The sequence below is a fragment of the Aotus nancymaae genome, unplaced genomic scaffold (assembly GCF_030222135.1).
Source record: "Aotus nancymaae isolate 86718 unplaced genomic scaffold, 86718_ANA_hifiasm-v0.15.2.pri h1tg000019l, whole genome shotgun sequence".
Lineage (NCBI taxonomy): Eukaryota > Metazoa > Chordata > Mammalia > Primates > Aotidae > Aotus > Aotus nancymaae.
Window position 1 is genome coordinate 8,011,678 of NW_026988431.1, and position 17,248 is coordinate 8,028,925.

The window sequence follows — 17,248 nt, forward strand, 5'->3', positions numbered from 1 at the left end:
AGACTCCCACACAATAATAGTGGGAGACTGTAACATCACATTGTCAATATTAGACTGATCAACGAGATAGAAAATTAACAAGGATATCCAGGACTTGAACTTAGACCCGGAACAAGTAAACTTAATAAACATTTATAGAACTCTCCACTTCAAATACACAAAACATACATTCTTATCAGTACCATATCACACCTATTCCAAAAGTGACTACATAATTGGAAGTAAATCGCTCCTCAATAATTGCATGGCATTTCATAGGTTTAAATGAAATATTATAGTTGGCTGCTTGTTTGTTATTTTCTTCCCTTATTCCTACCTGTCTCCATTGTTAAGCACAATTATTGGCATAAAAGAGGTTTTCAATTCCCATTTTTAGACTGCATTCTAACCTGGGCAATAAAGCAATACTCCCGTTCTCTCTTCTTCTTTTTCTTCCTTTTTCTTCCTCTTCTTCATTCTTTTTTTCTTTCTCTCTTTCTTCCTTTTTTTTTCTCTAAAAAAAAAAGAATTATAGCATGCATTAAGCCTAAAACTGACCACATTAAAGGAGATTGGAAAAACATTTTAAGGATTTCAAAGAGACAGAGAAATTAACACAGGTATTCTAAAATCCTGTGTGCCACAAAATACTCACTTATTAACTAAGATTTAGAATATTACACATTACTTTATGATTCTTAGGAGTTTTTATATAGTTATTGATAGTCATTCTGGTTTCATTGCCTTTTTTCCATTGCTCTCTTGTCTCTTGAGTAGACCATGTCTGGACAGAAGTCTATTCTCCTTCTCAGAAGCGATGGCTGCACTGTGATGCGTGTGAAGACGTCTGTGACAAGCCACTCCTTTATGAAATAGGATGGGGCAAGAAGCTTTCCTATGTCATAGCATTTTCTAAAGATGAGGTAGGGCATAAGAGAAAAAAAACTTTTTCTAAAAATAAAATATTTTTTTTTCTTTTTTGGCGATTTTATAAATATAATTAACATACAATAGCCTGCATATATTTAAATTGTGCAATTTGATAAGTTTTATCGTTTGTATATACCAAAATCCTCACTGCAAATCAGTATTCATTGTATAGATGTGCCATAGTTTACCATGTCACCTGTTAATGACTGTTGGGGTTAAGCTGGTGTGAACATTCAGGCATAAAAGTCTTTTTATGGGCATATGCTGCCTTTTCTCTTTGCTTAATGCCTGGGAGTAGAATGGCTGCATTATATGGTAGATATACATATAACTTTTTAAGAAACCACTAAACTGTTTTCCAATGTGATTGTGCTATTTTACATTTTCACCAGCAGTACATGAGAGTTTCCAGTTTCTCCATGTCCTTGCTAACAGTATGATTTGACTTTCTAATTTTATCCCCTTTAATAGGTGTGTAGTGGCATTTCATTATGGTTTTCATTTGTACCTTCCCTAATGACAAATAATATTGAGTATCTTTTTATGTGTTTGTTTACTATCTGTATGTTCCCCTTTGCTTATTTTTTTAAATTGGGTATTGTGTTTTCTTACTGTTGGATTTTGAGAGTTCTTTATATTCTTATATAAGTCCATTATCAGATATGTGCTTTGCAAAGATTTTTCTCCCTATCCATAGTTTGTCTTTTCATGCTCTTAATGGCTTTTGAAGAGAAGAAACTTGTGTTCAGTTTATCAATTTGTTTTTTCATGGATTGCGCTTTTTGATGTTATATTTAAGAAATTTTTCACCAGGCATGGTGGCTCTCACACATAATCCCAGCATACTAGGAGGCCAAGGCGGGCGGATCACAAGGTCAGGAGTTTGAGACCAGCTTGGCCAATGTGGTGAAACCCTGTCTCTACTAAAAATACAAAAATTAGCTGGACATGGTGGTACATGCCTGTAGTCCCAGCTACTCGGGAGGCTGAGGCAGAAGAATCGCTTGAACCTGCGAGGCAGAGGTTGCAGTGAACCCTGATTGTGTCACTGCACTCCAGCTTGGGTGACAGAGCAAGACTCCATCTCAAAAACAAAAAAGAAAATAAAAATTCTGCCTAGCCCTTGGTTACAACAATTTTCTCATATGTTTTGTTTTAGAAGTTTTATATTTTTAGTTTTACACTTATGTCTGTGATCCATTTTAATTTTTTTATATGATCCAAGGTATGAAGTTTTTTTATAACATGTGGATAATGAATTGTTCTAGCACCATTTATTGAAAAGATTATTTTTTCTCCATTGAATTGTCTTTCTACTTGTATAAAAAATCAGTTTTATATTATAAAATTTATAAACTTATAAACTTATAAAATTTATATTATAAATTTAATACAGTAAAAATGGATAAAATTTTTATTTGTTGAATTTTGTGGAATCAGATTTGCAGGCAAATTTTATAAAGATAATGTTGTGACATTTTCACTTTTTTAAAGTGTTTCTGGTTAAACTATCACTGTTTAGGAATGAATAAGTGATATATTCTCTTCAGTTTCTTTTACAGGCTTTTAAATTTTGTTTTCTTTTACTTTTATTTTTTAAAAACCTTGTATTTTTTTGAGACAGAGTCTCACTCTTTTACCCAGGCTGGAGTGCAGTGGTGCAATCCCGGCTCACTGCAGTCTCCACCTTTCAGGTTCAAGCAATTCTCCTGCCTCAGCCTCCTGAGTACCTGGGATTACAGGGACGCGCCACCACATCTGGCTAATATTTTTGTACTTTTTTTTAGTAGAGACAGAGGGGTTTTACCATGTTGGCCAGGCTGGTCTCAAACTCCTGACCTAAAATAATACTCCCACCTCAGCCTCCCAAAGTGCTGAGATTACAGGCATGAGCCACTGCACCCGGCCCCACGGCTTTTACATTTTAAACAAAGGATAGTATTTTAAAAGTTGCGTTTAAGGCCAGGCACGATACTCATGCCTGTAATCCCAGCACTTTGGGAGGCCAAGGTGGGTGGATCACCTGAGGCTAGGAGTTTGAGACCAGCCTGGCCAACCCATCTCTACTTAAAAAAATACAAAAATAAGCCAGGCATGGTGGTGCATGCCTGTAGTCCCAGCTGCTTGGGAGGCTGAGACACTAGAATTGCTTGACCCTGGGAGGTGGAGATTGCAATGAGCCGAGATCATGCTACTGCACTCTAGCCTATGGAACAGAGCAAGACTTTGTCTCAAAAAAAAATGTGCATTTAAAAATTACGTACATTCAAAATATTTAGTAAGTAAAGGTTGATGGTTGTAATCTTGCTAAGTATTTGTATTCTGTAATTTGTTTTAGGTAGTCGATGTCACTTGGCGGTATTCCTGTAAACATGAAGAGGTGATTGCCAGAAGAACTAAGGTTAAAGAAGCATTACTTCGAGAAACTATTAATGGGCTTAATAAGCAGGTATGTGGTGGCTGTCATTTTTGAAAGAAGTGTTGACATTTTTATATAATCGAGAATAGTCATTTATTAGCCCATTGAAATTCTTAAAGCAGTAACATTATTTTTTAAGCAAGAATATTTTGATACGTTTTATCTTTTTGTTCATTGGAAATTTTGATAACTAATTTTAAATATTATGAGTTATTTTGGATTAAACTATCTCATCTCAAAGTTCTGTGAAACAAAATTTCAATATTTATAGTACCCAACATAAAAAGTGTGTTGTGTTGTCTTATGTATCAATGTAACTGTGCCTTGGATATAATGACACACACTCATCTTTATGTAGTATGTATGTACACACACACACACACACACACACACACACACACATCCACGTGAGGAAATTTCAGAAGCAAGGCACAGGAAATTATTAACAATGACTACTTCTGAGGAGAGGAACTGGGGTTCCAAGATGAAAGGTTCAATTTTTATTTTATACCCCCTGATAGTACTGAAAATTTTAACTCTATGTCTGTGGTATTTTTTCATAACTTAATAAGCTATGAATTTTGCTGTAGCAGGCAGTTAGACCAGGGCAGAGTACATGAATCCAATCAGTAATTATGATTCCAGGGAGGTTTCAGTCTGTTTTGAATTTGCTCTTACCCCTAATGTGTAGCCCTTCAGAGATCTTTACCTGAAAACCTGGAGTATTTGCTAGTGCCCCTTGCTTTAGAAGACTCTGACCCTCAGTTTATTTTTACTCCAGCGCTGTGATTCTGCTACAAATTCTGCTTTGATTTCCAGCACTTTAGTCACCATTTTGTGCTTGGCTTCCCAGCCTCTTCTCATGCCACTTAAAAATTGACAAATGACTGGAAGGGAAAAGAAGTACAGTATGTGCCCTTCACCTCCAGTCATTTCTTCTCTTGGAATCTTGACTTCTCAAGTTCTGGCTGCCTTGGTAGTTTTCTGTTGCATTCAAACAGGTGTTTATATGTGAGTGTTCTTTGTGTGTGTTTCCACTAGCTTTTCTAGCTTTTCTCCTCAAGACATTCTGACACAAGCCAGTCTATCATATCCAGAAACAGAAGTTGCTACCTTCATTATAAATAAATCTAGGACAATAGAGGTCATGGAGAGTTGGAAATCGGTGTTAAATGATTTCCCAATGTAAAATTTATAAAATTATTTAAGTTTTCCACAATGTCCTTTTTATTTTCTGAATATATGTTTGAAAATAAAATTCATTACTTGTTTCAAGACCTCTTAAAATCCAAGTGTTTTAAGTATATTCCTGCTTAGAGATGGACCTATACATTCCCCTAATCTTAACAACTTTTTTTAAAAACATGAATTACAGAGGCAGCTATCTTTGTCAGAGAACAGAAGGAAAGAACTTCTCCAGAGGATAATTGTGGAGCTTGTTGAATTTATTTCTCCCAAAACCCCTAAACCTGGAGAACTTGGTGGAAGAATATCTGGGTCAGTGGCTTGGAGAGTGGCCCGAGGTGAAATGGGTCTAGAGGTACTTAATTCATTCTAGCATGATGATCCTTTTACTTTCGTGCTTCCTTTACTATGCACTTCCTATGCTATGCTCCAGCTGCATTGAGTATGACCTTTTAGTTATCTTTAGAGTAATTATTTTAAGATGCAAACATTTGAAGAGAATCAGTAACTGATTAACATAGCATAATCTTGTGTAAGAGTTAGCAAAAAGTTTTTAAAATGGGATTTAACATTTTTTTTTACTTTATGTAAATTTTTAGTGCAGTATAACGTTTACTGAAGAATATACAGGAAAATGCACAGATTATAAATGTACAGTTTAATGATTACAAATTTAACACCCATGTAATTGCCAACCAGAATAACAAATAGATCATTAGAACCACAGAAAGAAGCATTGAGTTTCTTTCCAGTCACTGCCTTACACCCTTGAAAGTAATCATTATTCTGGCTTCTAACATTATATATTAGTTTCACCTGTTATAGTGCTTTGTATAAATGGAATCATATGGCATGTGCTGTTTTGTATATAGCTTCTTTCGTACAACTTCGTGTCAGTGAGATACATGTTGTAACATGTATGGTATGTTTATTCTCATTGCGGTACTGTATAATATTTCATTGTATGAATGTAATTTTTCACTGTTGATGGCTATTTACGTTGTTTCTAGTTTTGGCCGATATAAATTGTGCTGCTCTGAACATTCAAATTCATGTTTTCCGTGAATATGTTCAGGCATTTTGTTGGATATATACCTAGGAGTGGAATTGCTAGGTAATGAGTATGAGTATATTCAGCTTTAGTAGATACTGCCAAACAATTTTTCAAAATGATTATGCCAGCTTATACTCTCACCAGCAGTATGTGAAATTTTTCAACATCTTTATGTACACTTGGTATTGTCTTTTTCATTTTAGCAATTCTGGTGGCATATAGTAGTATCATGATTTTAATTTACGTTTTGGTAATGACTAACTAGGTCAAATACCTGTTCTTTAAACCTTTGGATAGCCTCTTGTGAAGAACTTAATTAGGTCTTTTAAAATGAGATTCTAATGCATTTAGAAGAATGCTGTTTTACTTTTTTCCTCGCCAGATGAAAACTTTATAGAGTGGGGAAAATATAGGATTTTGGCAATTCACCTGATGAAAGTCTATATTTCTTGGTATATACTTGCATATATCTGTATTGGCTAGAAATTACTGTTGGTGGTATGATTACTGTTACATTAAAACCTATTTTAAGATATCACATGATTAATCTCCCAAAATTAAATGACAGTGGACATATAATTTCTATAGGTAGGTCCTAAAGTTAAGAGTCTGGGTAAAAATCTGTGTAATGGGCATTAGGACATTATAGTAGACTGTCCTTTGCCCTTAGTGAGCTAAAGTTGAGTCACTGGTAAGCATTTAATATAAATGTTTAGGAAATTTGCAATGAAAAAATGCTTGAAAGGAAAATAACTCATCACAATATCAATCTCAAGCAGTTCCAAACTAAAGTTTTATTTATCTACTTTTTCTAAATTTTGCCATTGTTTCAGCTCATTTCTCTAGTAACAATATGTTTAAAAGGAGTGTATTATCCCTAATAAATCTTATGTTTGCTTTTTAATTTATCCCATCATCTGTAGCAGGCAGTTAAAAGCATTGGTTCAGCCATGGGATTACAAGATCTAAATTTAACAAATAATTCAAATCACTGCCATGTAGTACGTTACAAGTATAAATCTAAATACAGGCAGTTAAAAAGAGCCAATTTAATTCACAGCTGTCTTCAATTTAAAACATGGATATCATTTAGGTCTTCATTTCATTTTGTTTTGTTTTTTGTTTGTGTGTGTGTGTATGTATGTGAGAGAGAGAGAGAGAGAGAGAGAGAGAGAGAGAGAGAGAGACACAGAGTCTCACTCTATCACCAGGCTGGAGTGCAGTGGTACCATCTTGGCTCACTGCAGCCTCTGCCTCCTGGGTTCAAGCAGTTCTCTGCCTCAGCCTCCTGAGTAGCTGGGACTACAGGCACGTGCCACCATGCTTGGCTAGTTTTTTGTATTTTTAGTAGAGATGGGGGTTTTACTTTGTTAGCCAGGATGGTCTTGATCTCCTGACCTCATGATCCACCCTCCTCAGCCTCCCAAAGGGCTGGAATTACAGGCGTGAGCCACCGTGCCCAGCCAGGTCTTCACTTCTTTTTATGCATGGGAGTGCTATGTCTTGCATGGCATGGAAGTTGAATAACTTTAAAAATATGAATTGGGTTGTATACCACATTGCTTTCCCTTTTGAAATTTTTGTTAAGTTTCTTAATTGCTGGAGACTATTTTAGGGCCATGGATTTAAAAGGAAATCATTTTTTTCCTTTAGAAATGGATGTTTGTTTTAAAAGTAAATAGAAAAACATTAATCTAAAAACTTTTGGAACTGGATCTTACAATTGGTTGGAAACAGAAAGAACATTGGTGATATCATTTCCAGAAAGAAAAGTTTTATTTTAATCTTAGAATTAAAATATTTTATGAAATATCAATGTTATTTTAGACTAGAATGCAAAGATTGCCTGGAATTTTAAGGTAAAAATACAAGCTTTTGTAATAATTTTGCACATGCAGAAGACTGTTACAAGCTATACCTCTCAGCTGCTCTCCTAGCTTAGGGAATTAGGAAAGGACACTGAGGAAATGGTTGAGGACTGAGGATGAGAAGGAATCAAGTATACAGAGAGTAGAAAGGACAGTATCCAGACAAAGGAATCAGCATGTGTCAAAGTCATGAGGCAAAATGAGCTGGATTTTACTAAAGGAAAATTAATATGATGTGAGTGTAGAAATGAAAGGGAAGAGTAACAGGAGATCTAGTTGGAGAAGCAAGCAGAGTGAACCATCATATAGGGCCCTGGTAGCCTTGGTAAAGAGCTTGGAGTTTGAGTCAGTGAAGTGAGTTAAGCAGGAAAGTGACATATCCCAGTGTACATTTTTTCAAAAATCATTTTCATTGCTATGTGGATCATGGATAGGAGAGGCAGGAGTTGAAAACTGGTAGTCAGCCTCAGGAGACAATTGTAGAAGTCCAAGTAGGAGGTAGTGGTGGTGGTAGAAAAGAAGAAAAATTAATGAATTAATGGAGCGCAAAATCACAGAAACATTAAGTCAGAGCTCATACTTCTTGTTTTTCTCCCTAGTAATGTTTAAAGCTATAATAACATCATACTGGTTATACTTAATTTATAAAATATTTTCCAAATTTTCCAATGGCACCAATTTTTCTTTTCAATTTGAAGGATTCTTTTACAACTCTACGTAGTAATTTCTCTTTTTCTTTTTTACGCCTTTCATAATGTTGAAAAACTAATTCTGCTTTCTTTTTAAGAGAAAAGAAACCTCGTTTATTCCCTCTGAAAATGAGAAGATTTCTAAACAGCTCCTCCTTTGTTATAATATTGTGAAAGATTGTTATGTTCGAATTTCAAATAACAATCAAACCATTTCTGGATGGGAGAATGGCGTGTGGAAAATGGAATCTATATTCAGAAAAGTTGAAACCGACTGGCACATGGTAACTTAATGCATAAAACCATTTAAAACTTTTGTCATGGTTAAAAAAAATATAGATTAGCTGCATTTTTCAGTTGTACAAAATGTGAAAATTGATATATCAAACTTATTTTCAGTAATCCTTTAACCTGGGAAGGAAAATTCTATCCCCAATGTGTAATCAAAAGTCCACTAGAAATTCTTGCATTTATATCAAGGAAGTATCTGTTTTCATCAAAGAGGATGAATTTAATTCTTTCATGGGGAAAAATAATCAAATGTATGATCAATCCATGTGACTGGTTTTTGCATGAATATATATATAGTATATTGCTAATTAAGTCCTTCACAGATGTGTATTGATTGCCCATGAAATGCAGGCTATTAGGGAGTATAATAGATTCAGTTCAAAATTTCAATAAGTTAAACATCTAACAGCCTTTCACTTCAAAGAATATGGGTGATTGAGCAGCAATATTAGTTATTTCTTCTCTGTATCTTAAAAAAAATGAGAAGAGATTAGGACCATAGCAGTTCACTTATACCAAGTTGCATATTGTCGTCAGTCACATGCTAACAGTAACAAATAAGAGGCTTAACTTTAAAACTACGTGCTCTTTAGAAACACACCAAGATAAACTTAAAGCTATTCACATGACCTCAGTAGATCTGATCATATTATTGATAGATTTTCATGGAATTAATTAACTTATAGGAAGCTTTTAAAGTTAATTTATCAAGATACTTGAGTGGGAAGTTGTTCACTTGTAAAATATATTAGCTAGACTAAAAAACTGAGTCACAGATAAACAGCTGCTAGTGTTTATGAGCGTCTATTATATGCTGTCACTGTACTAGGCATTAATCAAATTACAAAAGACATACAGTGATAAGGTCTCTGCTTTTCTCTTTTTCAATCATAAGTTTTTGTTCCAAAACCAAACTTGCTCTTTAAACATAGAAATGGCCTGTTTAAATGACATTGTCTAATGCTAAAAAAGTTGAGGTCTTTTTGTATTAAAGAATAACTTACAAGATTATTATTATAAATTTTGGAATTTCCTTCTTTAGCTAAAGAAATGCATGAAAATAAAAATAAAATGTAAAATTTCAATATATCTGTAATTAGTTGTATAGAGATGAGAGAGAATGAACATCTTCTAGAAGACTATCTGTAGCCTAAGAATTTCTCTGAACAGAAAGCAAGATAGAATAAAAGTGTTATTTATCCAATGACTAGTCTATACTTGCTGAAATGGAGAAAAATCACTCCTAACTAGCAATGTTAGTAAAGTAGTAATGGTGGGGAAAATAGTGATGTGTTAAAGAAGATGTGATATGCCAAGAAACAGAGCTACTCTATAGAGTATTTCTTCTTTGTGTTATACACTCATTTGTTCATCAGCAAACTGGTACTGTTGCGCCAGTCATTATTCTCAGTTACATGGACAAAAAGATGATTCCTGCTCTCACGATCTAACAAGGGAAGCCAAAGCATAAACAGCCATCTTAACCATGATGCAGAGTGCTATAATAAGGATATCAACACATTGCTATGGAAACAGCGAGGTGGGAGTAATTAGTTCTGGCTATGGGAGTTGGGCAAACGAGCAGACGACATTTGAGCTGGATGCTGAAGGATGAGTAGGTGTTCATCAGGCAAGGAAACAAAAAGAAAAAGGCATAGGGTATGTGGCATGTTTCGAGATCTCCAAATAGAACATTGCAGCCAGAGAGGATCTATCGTATGAGAAGGATTTGAATAATGTAAATGAGAGACAAAGGTCATTATATAGAAAATACACCCAATTCAAGTAAAGCTTATATCTTGATACACTTTTATGAAGGGTACCATTTTTTTTAAGTTGGATTAATTCATCTCTAACTACAATATTTAGTATCAAATGAAGAAAAGTACTAGAATCTTTACTTATAGAGAATGATAACTTGGAAGTAACAATTGTTATAACTTGGATATTCTGTCTAAATCAGTTTTTCTAGTTCTGTACTAGCACGCCCCCAATTAGGGATTTTCTAGCTCTGTTGAATAGTAAAGCTATTTCTCACCACACCTTTTCTCAGTAATCTCCAACCAGGTATCGTGACAGATCACATGCAGCCTGCTTTCAGAGTTTTAGAACAGATTCTTCACCTCTCAAAGAGATATCCTCCCAGGAACACAAAGATTAAATTTGACTATTAAGCAAATAACATTGTTCGATAATATCTGAATTGAAAAGAATATAAAAACTAAACCAAGACAACCGGTAAGCTTTTTGGGAGGCGAGTGATAACACCTTGATAAAAGCAATGTTAATAGTTTCCTAACTAATCTCCCTCCATCTGCCCTAATCCTTTCAAAGCTGTGATCTATGCTATCACTAAAGAAACCTTTACAAAACCTTAATCCTTAACTTAGTGCTCTTAGAGTAAGACATAGCTCCAAGTCTTTTCCAAATCTGATCCTTGCCTTCTTCTCTGGCTTTGCCTTGCAGTATGCTACCCCTTGCTCTCTGCATTGCAGATGTATTGCCCCTTCTCCCTTCTCCACAGAACCTCCTCTACTTCTCTTTTTTGATTAATTTATTCTTAACCTCACCACTTGGCCCAAGCCTCACTCCCTCAGGTCCCAGCAGACTGAATCCATTTCCCTCTTTATAGATTCATTTCACCATGTACCTCTCTTTAATGACATTTATTCAACAAATACCTATGAGAGTAAATTACTTGCCTCCTTCCCGTTAGATTATAAACAGTTCTCAGGGAGAGACCCTGTCTTTTTCTACTCACTTTTGTACTCAATATTCATATATCTGGCATAGTGCTTGATACATAATAAGTGTTCAGTGTTAAAGATTGGTGAATGTAGAAATGTATGTGACGTAAATTCTGTATCACCCTAGGGCTATGTAGAGCACTGTAAACACTTTCTTAGGTACTTTTTGGTTTTGATCAGTTTTATTCCTTCCTTTGTCACTACAGTCATTTTAGCATTTTTTTATGCTTGGCATTATGTCAAGAATTCATTCAGCACTCAGCAAATATAGACATTGTCAAATATTGTGCTTGGCATCAGATGTAATGGTGAATTAAGAGGCAAGCCTCAAGCAGCTGGTATAAGTGAAAGACGTGGGCCAACTGTTTAGATTAATGGGGTAAATGGTAGAAGAATATGTGTTTGTTTGTGATACTGAGGGAAAGAAGACAGAAACAAGAGCCACTAACACCCTGAGTCTGAGTGAAAAGTACCTCATACTTCAAGTGTGTGTGGTTTTTTTTTTTCCTGTTCTCTTTACAACAATCAGCTCAGACCTCTGTGACCAAATATGTAGAGGAGTTTCCCCAAAACAGGCAAGCAAGCAATTCTGCAGTAGAACCAGCTGAGTGACCTCTAATGCAATCAATTCTAACATGATCTACCCTAGACACACAGGTCTTGTTCTCATGCAAAGGTATATGTGCTTACAGACATCAAAAAGGAACAAGAGTGGGTCACTGGTGGTAGGAGGAGTGGGGCGGTATATATAGAATACAGGAGAAAACATCCATGATTTCTGACTTTACTAGCACTCCTGCTTAAGTCGGGTAGCAACACTCACCTCTTAGAGACCTGCAAATTACAAAACCAAGATTATAGAATGCACACAATACATTTGAAACTTTTTTTAAAACCAACAGGCATAAATGTGTATCAAATAACTCACAACATTAGGAACAATCAATGGCGGTTAAAAAAATAGTTTTTCTCTACACCAGATAAGTGAATGTTTGCTTTTTTTCCTTTTAAATAAATTATAGTTACTGATTGTGTTGGTATTATACATAGACAGGACCACAGTTGGAGGTTTTTTATTTGTTTGTTTGTTTGTTTGAGATGGAGTTTTGTTCTTGTTGCCCAGGCTGGAATGCAATGACACGATATCATCTCACTGCAACCTCTGCCTCCCAGGTTCAAGCGATTCTCCTGCCTCAGCCTTCCTTAGTAGCTGGGATTACAGGCATGCGCCACCACACCCAGCTAATTTTGTATTTTTAATAGAGACCTGGTTTCTCCATGTTGGTCAGGCTGATCTTGAACTCCCGACCTCAGGTGATCTGCCTGCCTCGGCCTCCCAAAGTGTTGGGATTACAGGAATGAGCCGCCCCGCCCAGCCAGTTGGAGGTTTTTAATAAATTCTGTTGTTGCCAGGGCACAGTGGGTCTTTGGGAGGCCAAGGTGGGCAGATCACCTGAGGTCGGGAGTTCAAGACAAGCCTGACCAACATGGAGAAACCCTATCTCTTAAAAAACAAAAACCTATTGTTTTGGTACATTTTAATTTACCAACTGAATATACATATTCTTGGTAACTTTCTAGCACCTCTAAAAATGAGTCTTTCACAGAATATATTGTACAAAAAAGATGATATGAATTTTCTGTATAAATAGCGTCTGTTTTATCTCCATATACTGTTTCTTTAACATGAGACCTTTTTTATTTTGCTCATAGTATGTTTGAATGTTTAAACATTTAAGTATTAAATCATAAATTCTGTCTTATCCTTTAACTTTCTAGTCTTAAAAGCTGAGGATGCCTTTAGGACTGAAAATTTTGTCTTTAACAGATGCTCTCAGGCATGTTCAACAGCTATTATAAACCTTCTCTTGCAGTTAAAACCACAGTTCTGCCCCAGACCCACTCAGTATAATTAAGGCACTTATTGGAGTAAGTTAGATATTTGAAGTTTACCTGACTGCAACCTATCATATTTTATATCCACACTTTTGAGGGACATCTGAAACTAATGAGCTCTGAAAATATACAAGATATAGAAATGCATATTCAAACATAAATTGGAGTATATCTCTTAATATTTCTGTCTTAAGATTACTTCCCTCAAGTCTTTTATTTCTTTTAGTTTACCTTTCTTCCAGTAACCTCTCTGTTTGGCTTTTCTTTCTCAGATATCCCCCTTTGCTAGCCACTCTTTAAAGGAGCAGTTAACCTGTGCATAACCCAGATGCCTGATAGTTTAGGATGGGTGAAACTAATGACTCCCAGGGAACACTGGTGGAGTCCTGAGTCCCACATCTTCCTTACAAACAGCTATAAGATTAATAGGCACACCTGGAGGAAAAATAGCTATAGGTTGTTTGTCAAATAGATGGTGACTAGAATACTGTCAGTGATTGATTTTTTACTTGATGAGTAAGGACCAGAATATAGAACAGTACATGTAATAGGATATTCCATGGCAGGTGTGTTTTATATGGTACTTGCAACTATTTGCCTCTGAGCTAGAATATGAGTTAGATATTTCTAAAAAGATCAAGTCTAACGTGTATACAGATCTTTAATACTTAATAAATACTTAATATTTACTGAATATTTTGATTTTTATCTTTTTTTCAGACAGAGTCTCGCTCTGTCACCCGGGCTAGAGTGCAGTGGCACGATCTCACTGACTGCATCCTCCACCTCCCTGGTTCAAGCAGTTGTCATATATCAGCCTCCTGAGTTGCTGGGATTACAGGCATGTGCCAACATGCCCAGCTAATTTTTGTATTTTTAGTAGAGACAGCGTTCTACCATGTTGGCCAGGCTGGTCTCGAACTCCTGTCCTCAAGTGATCCGACTGCCTCGGCCTCCCAAAGTGCTGGGATTACAGGTGTGAGTGACCATGCCTGGCCCTAAATGCTTTTATGAATCCAGAAACTGTGCCCCCAGAGAGCATATGATTTGATGAAGGTAGGTCAGAGTATTGGCAGTATAAAGGTACAGTATAGTATAAAAGAATATAAAGGGCCATTGGCAATTCAAGGTGGGATGAAATTGAGGAGGATTTTTAAAGCTAATAGATTAGACTTAATGCAAGAGCCAGGTGCTTGCTGTACATTTTAGACCAGGCAGATAACATAAAGAAAGTGGGATTTTAAAACACTAGTCTGATTAGAGCCAGGCACAGTAGCTCACCCCTGTAATCTCAGCGACTCAAGAGACTGAGGCTGGTGTTCAAGAACAGCTTGGGCAGCATAATGAGACCTCATCTCTAAAAAAATTTTCAGTTAGGCAGGCATGGTGGTTGGAGGCTGAGGCAACAGGGTCGTTTGAACCCAGGAGTTCGAGGCTGCAGTGAGCTATGATTGATTACACTCACTCCAGTGAGTGTAAGGTTCAAACTATAGTAGTAAGTGCATTATTAGTGAAGAAGGAGTTTCTTTCCAAGAATTATTTTTTAAAAATGCATAGATTTTTGTGGGAATTTAGACATAAGGGATGCACGACTGAAGAGTCAGAGTCTTAGGGGTTTGAGAATGGTTGAATAGAGTGACCTGTGAAAGACCAAGGCTGTGGATGTCAGTTTTCATGACAGTGTTTTGAGGAGTGTGGATGAAAGTATGAGAGAGGATGAGCTGGAAGCAGCCAGTAGACTTAGATGCTTTAAATAGCATACACTTAACGTGCTCAAGGGCATTGATGAAGGAACAGGGAACATGGAATTTATAGAAGTCGGCATGGATATCACCTTTTAAACCATTAGTTAGCAATGGCTGAGGTATTTTCTTGATTTAGAGGCTAAATGTCACGCTAGGAAAGCTTACATGAAAATCCAGACTTAGAAAAGAAATAAAAATTAAGGAGTAGTTGCATTTAAAAGGATTCTTTGTTTTCAGCAGGATTAATCATAAAACTCATTTTAAAGAGTTGAACTTCTTAATATAAAAATATGATTTATGAAAATTTGGTTAGTATGCAGTCCTTTAGAGCTATACTTACTGGGGACATCTGCATTTAAATAATACCTTTCTTCTAGGGCAAAAGATGCCACGGGAAAAATTGCCAGAAAAAAATGTTAGCAGTAAGAACCTTTTCAACAGGGAAAAGTTAGTTTTTAAATAACCACTTGTACATACTCCCCTGTGACAGTAATATTCTTCACTAAGTTTGTTTTCTATACTATTTCATTATTTCTGACAGTTCCTTTCTCCCCATCCCTACTCCTTATAGGTATATCTGGCCCGAAAGGAAGGATCATCTTTCGCTTATATTTCCTGGAAGTTTGAGTGTGGATCAGTTGGCCTAAAAGTAGATAGCATTTCTATTAGAACAAGTAGTCAAACTTTTCAGACTGGAACAATAGAGTGGAAATTGAGATCCGATACAGCACGAGTAGAACTGACAGGCGGTGAGCATTTGACTGGAGAATTAATCATGAAATATATATATTTACCACTCTGAAGACGAATTGTACTTATTTGAAATGTAGCGCATTTTCATACCCAAGACTTATTGATACTATCTCAGTAAAGAAAAAAAAAAAGTTAACAAAAACCTGTGTGATCCCATTGTAACGGAAAGGCTGATGTTTTCTGTTGTGAAATACAATCCAAGGAAAAAAATCTTTTTTGTTGTTGTTGTTTCAAAGGATGCATTTCTTCTATAAAGATTAATTCATATTTTTTAATATTTAAATATTTTTAAAAGGTTTAAATATGTTTTAAAGGTTTAACTTATACATCAGCCTATATAAAATGCATTTCAAAACTATCTGTGTTCTTTAAATTACCAAAAGCAAAATGTTAATTTTTTTTCCCTCTAACAGATAAAAATCTTCACTCCTATGCTGATTTTTCTGGTGCCACTGAAGTTATTTTGGAAGCAGAATTAAGCGGAGGAGATGGTGATATCGCTTGGCAGCACACCCAGCTGTTTAGACAAAGCTTAAATGACCATGAAGAAAATTGTTTGGAGATAATTATAAAATTCAGTGACCTTTGAGAACCTGAACATTATAGAAAAGCTGGCAATAATCAAGGAGTTTACAGAAGTAGTCTGTTGGTTCAGTGCATGCTTAGTTGGCAATTACCACCCTGTGCTAGCATATTTCTTTTGCTAGCTATCCATCATGTAACCCTCATGAAAAATTATCTTTATACTGTGGACTATAATAAAATCCTGAATTAAAAACCTTTCTTCCATATGTGACTATAATTTGGAGTAAAGTCTTGTTGACCCAATATGGGATTTTAATATAAAAACTATAAGTATGGTTTTAAAAGTTGAATGATGGTATTCATGATTAAATGCTATTCATGATTATGATAAAATCTTGGGCTTACAATAGTAATTTGACATTTTCTAATCAGCCATTAATTTCTTCATAAGTGATTGAATTAGAGTCTCCTAATATTTTTAATTTTTAATTAATGTGAAAGTATAGTATCTCATAAATTATATAATGCATGAAAGTTTATATGATTGTAAATATATAGGCATTTAAGAAATAAATGAATTATTTTGCCTTACATCTTTTTAGTGATTATTTTGGCTAAATAAAAATTTTTACTTTTTGCTAAACATTGAAAAATACTTGAATAGATATGAGTTATGAAGACGTTTAACATCAACAGCATAAATTAAAAGATACATTTTAAATTTCATAATATGTGGACATTTTGAAAATGCCTTACCTTTGAAAAAAATATATATATATATATTTATTTTTTAGATGGACTCTTGCTCTGTCACCAGGCTGGAGTGCAGTGGCGCGATCTCGGCTCACTGCAGCCTCCACCTCCCAGGTTCAAGCAATTCTCCTGCCTCAACTTCCCAAGTAGCTGGGACTATAGGTATGCACCATCACACCCGGCTAATTGTTTTGTATTTCCAGTAGAGACAGAGTTTCACTATGTTGACCAGAATGGTCTTGATCTCCTGACCTCGTAATCCACCCACCTTGGGCTCCCAAAGTGCTGGGATTACATGTGTGAGCCACCGCACCCGGCCACCTTTGAGTTGTATTTTTACCTCATTGAAGAAAATATTTTTGGCTTTGAAACTATGTAACTATATTATACAGTATTTATATACTGTATCAAGAG

General features: G+C 35.5%; 1 protein-coding gene across 3 annotated transcripts in view; it reads left to right on the forward strand.

Annotated features, from left to right (window-relative positions):
- The window catches only part of NGLY1 (N-glycanase 1), a 62,757-nt gene extending 46,085 nt beyond the window's left edge, over positions 1 to 16,672 (forward strand). Inside the window, exons 7-12 of one of the 3 annotated variants that reach the window (XM_012435560.3) lie at positions 757 to 902; positions 3,248 to 3,358; positions 4,704 to 4,868; positions 8,223 to 8,408; positions 15,375 to 15,552; positions 15,970 to 16,672. In XM_012435560.3, the coding sequence (XP_012290983.1) occupies positions 757 to 902; positions 3,248 to 3,358; positions 4,704 to 4,868; positions 8,223 to 8,408; positions 15,375 to 15,552; positions 15,970 to 16,145 (962 nt within the window). In that variant the 3' untranslated portion in view covers positions 16,146 to 16,672. The remainder of the gene's footprint in view (positions 1 to 756; positions 903 to 3,247; positions 3,359 to 4,703; positions 4,869 to 8,222; positions 8,409 to 15,374; positions 15,553 to 15,969) is intronic. The other 2 variants (XM_012435563.3, XM_012435561.3) reach the window with 2 other exon arrangements.
- The last annotated feature ends 576 nt before the right edge of the window (positions 16,673 to 17,248 follow it).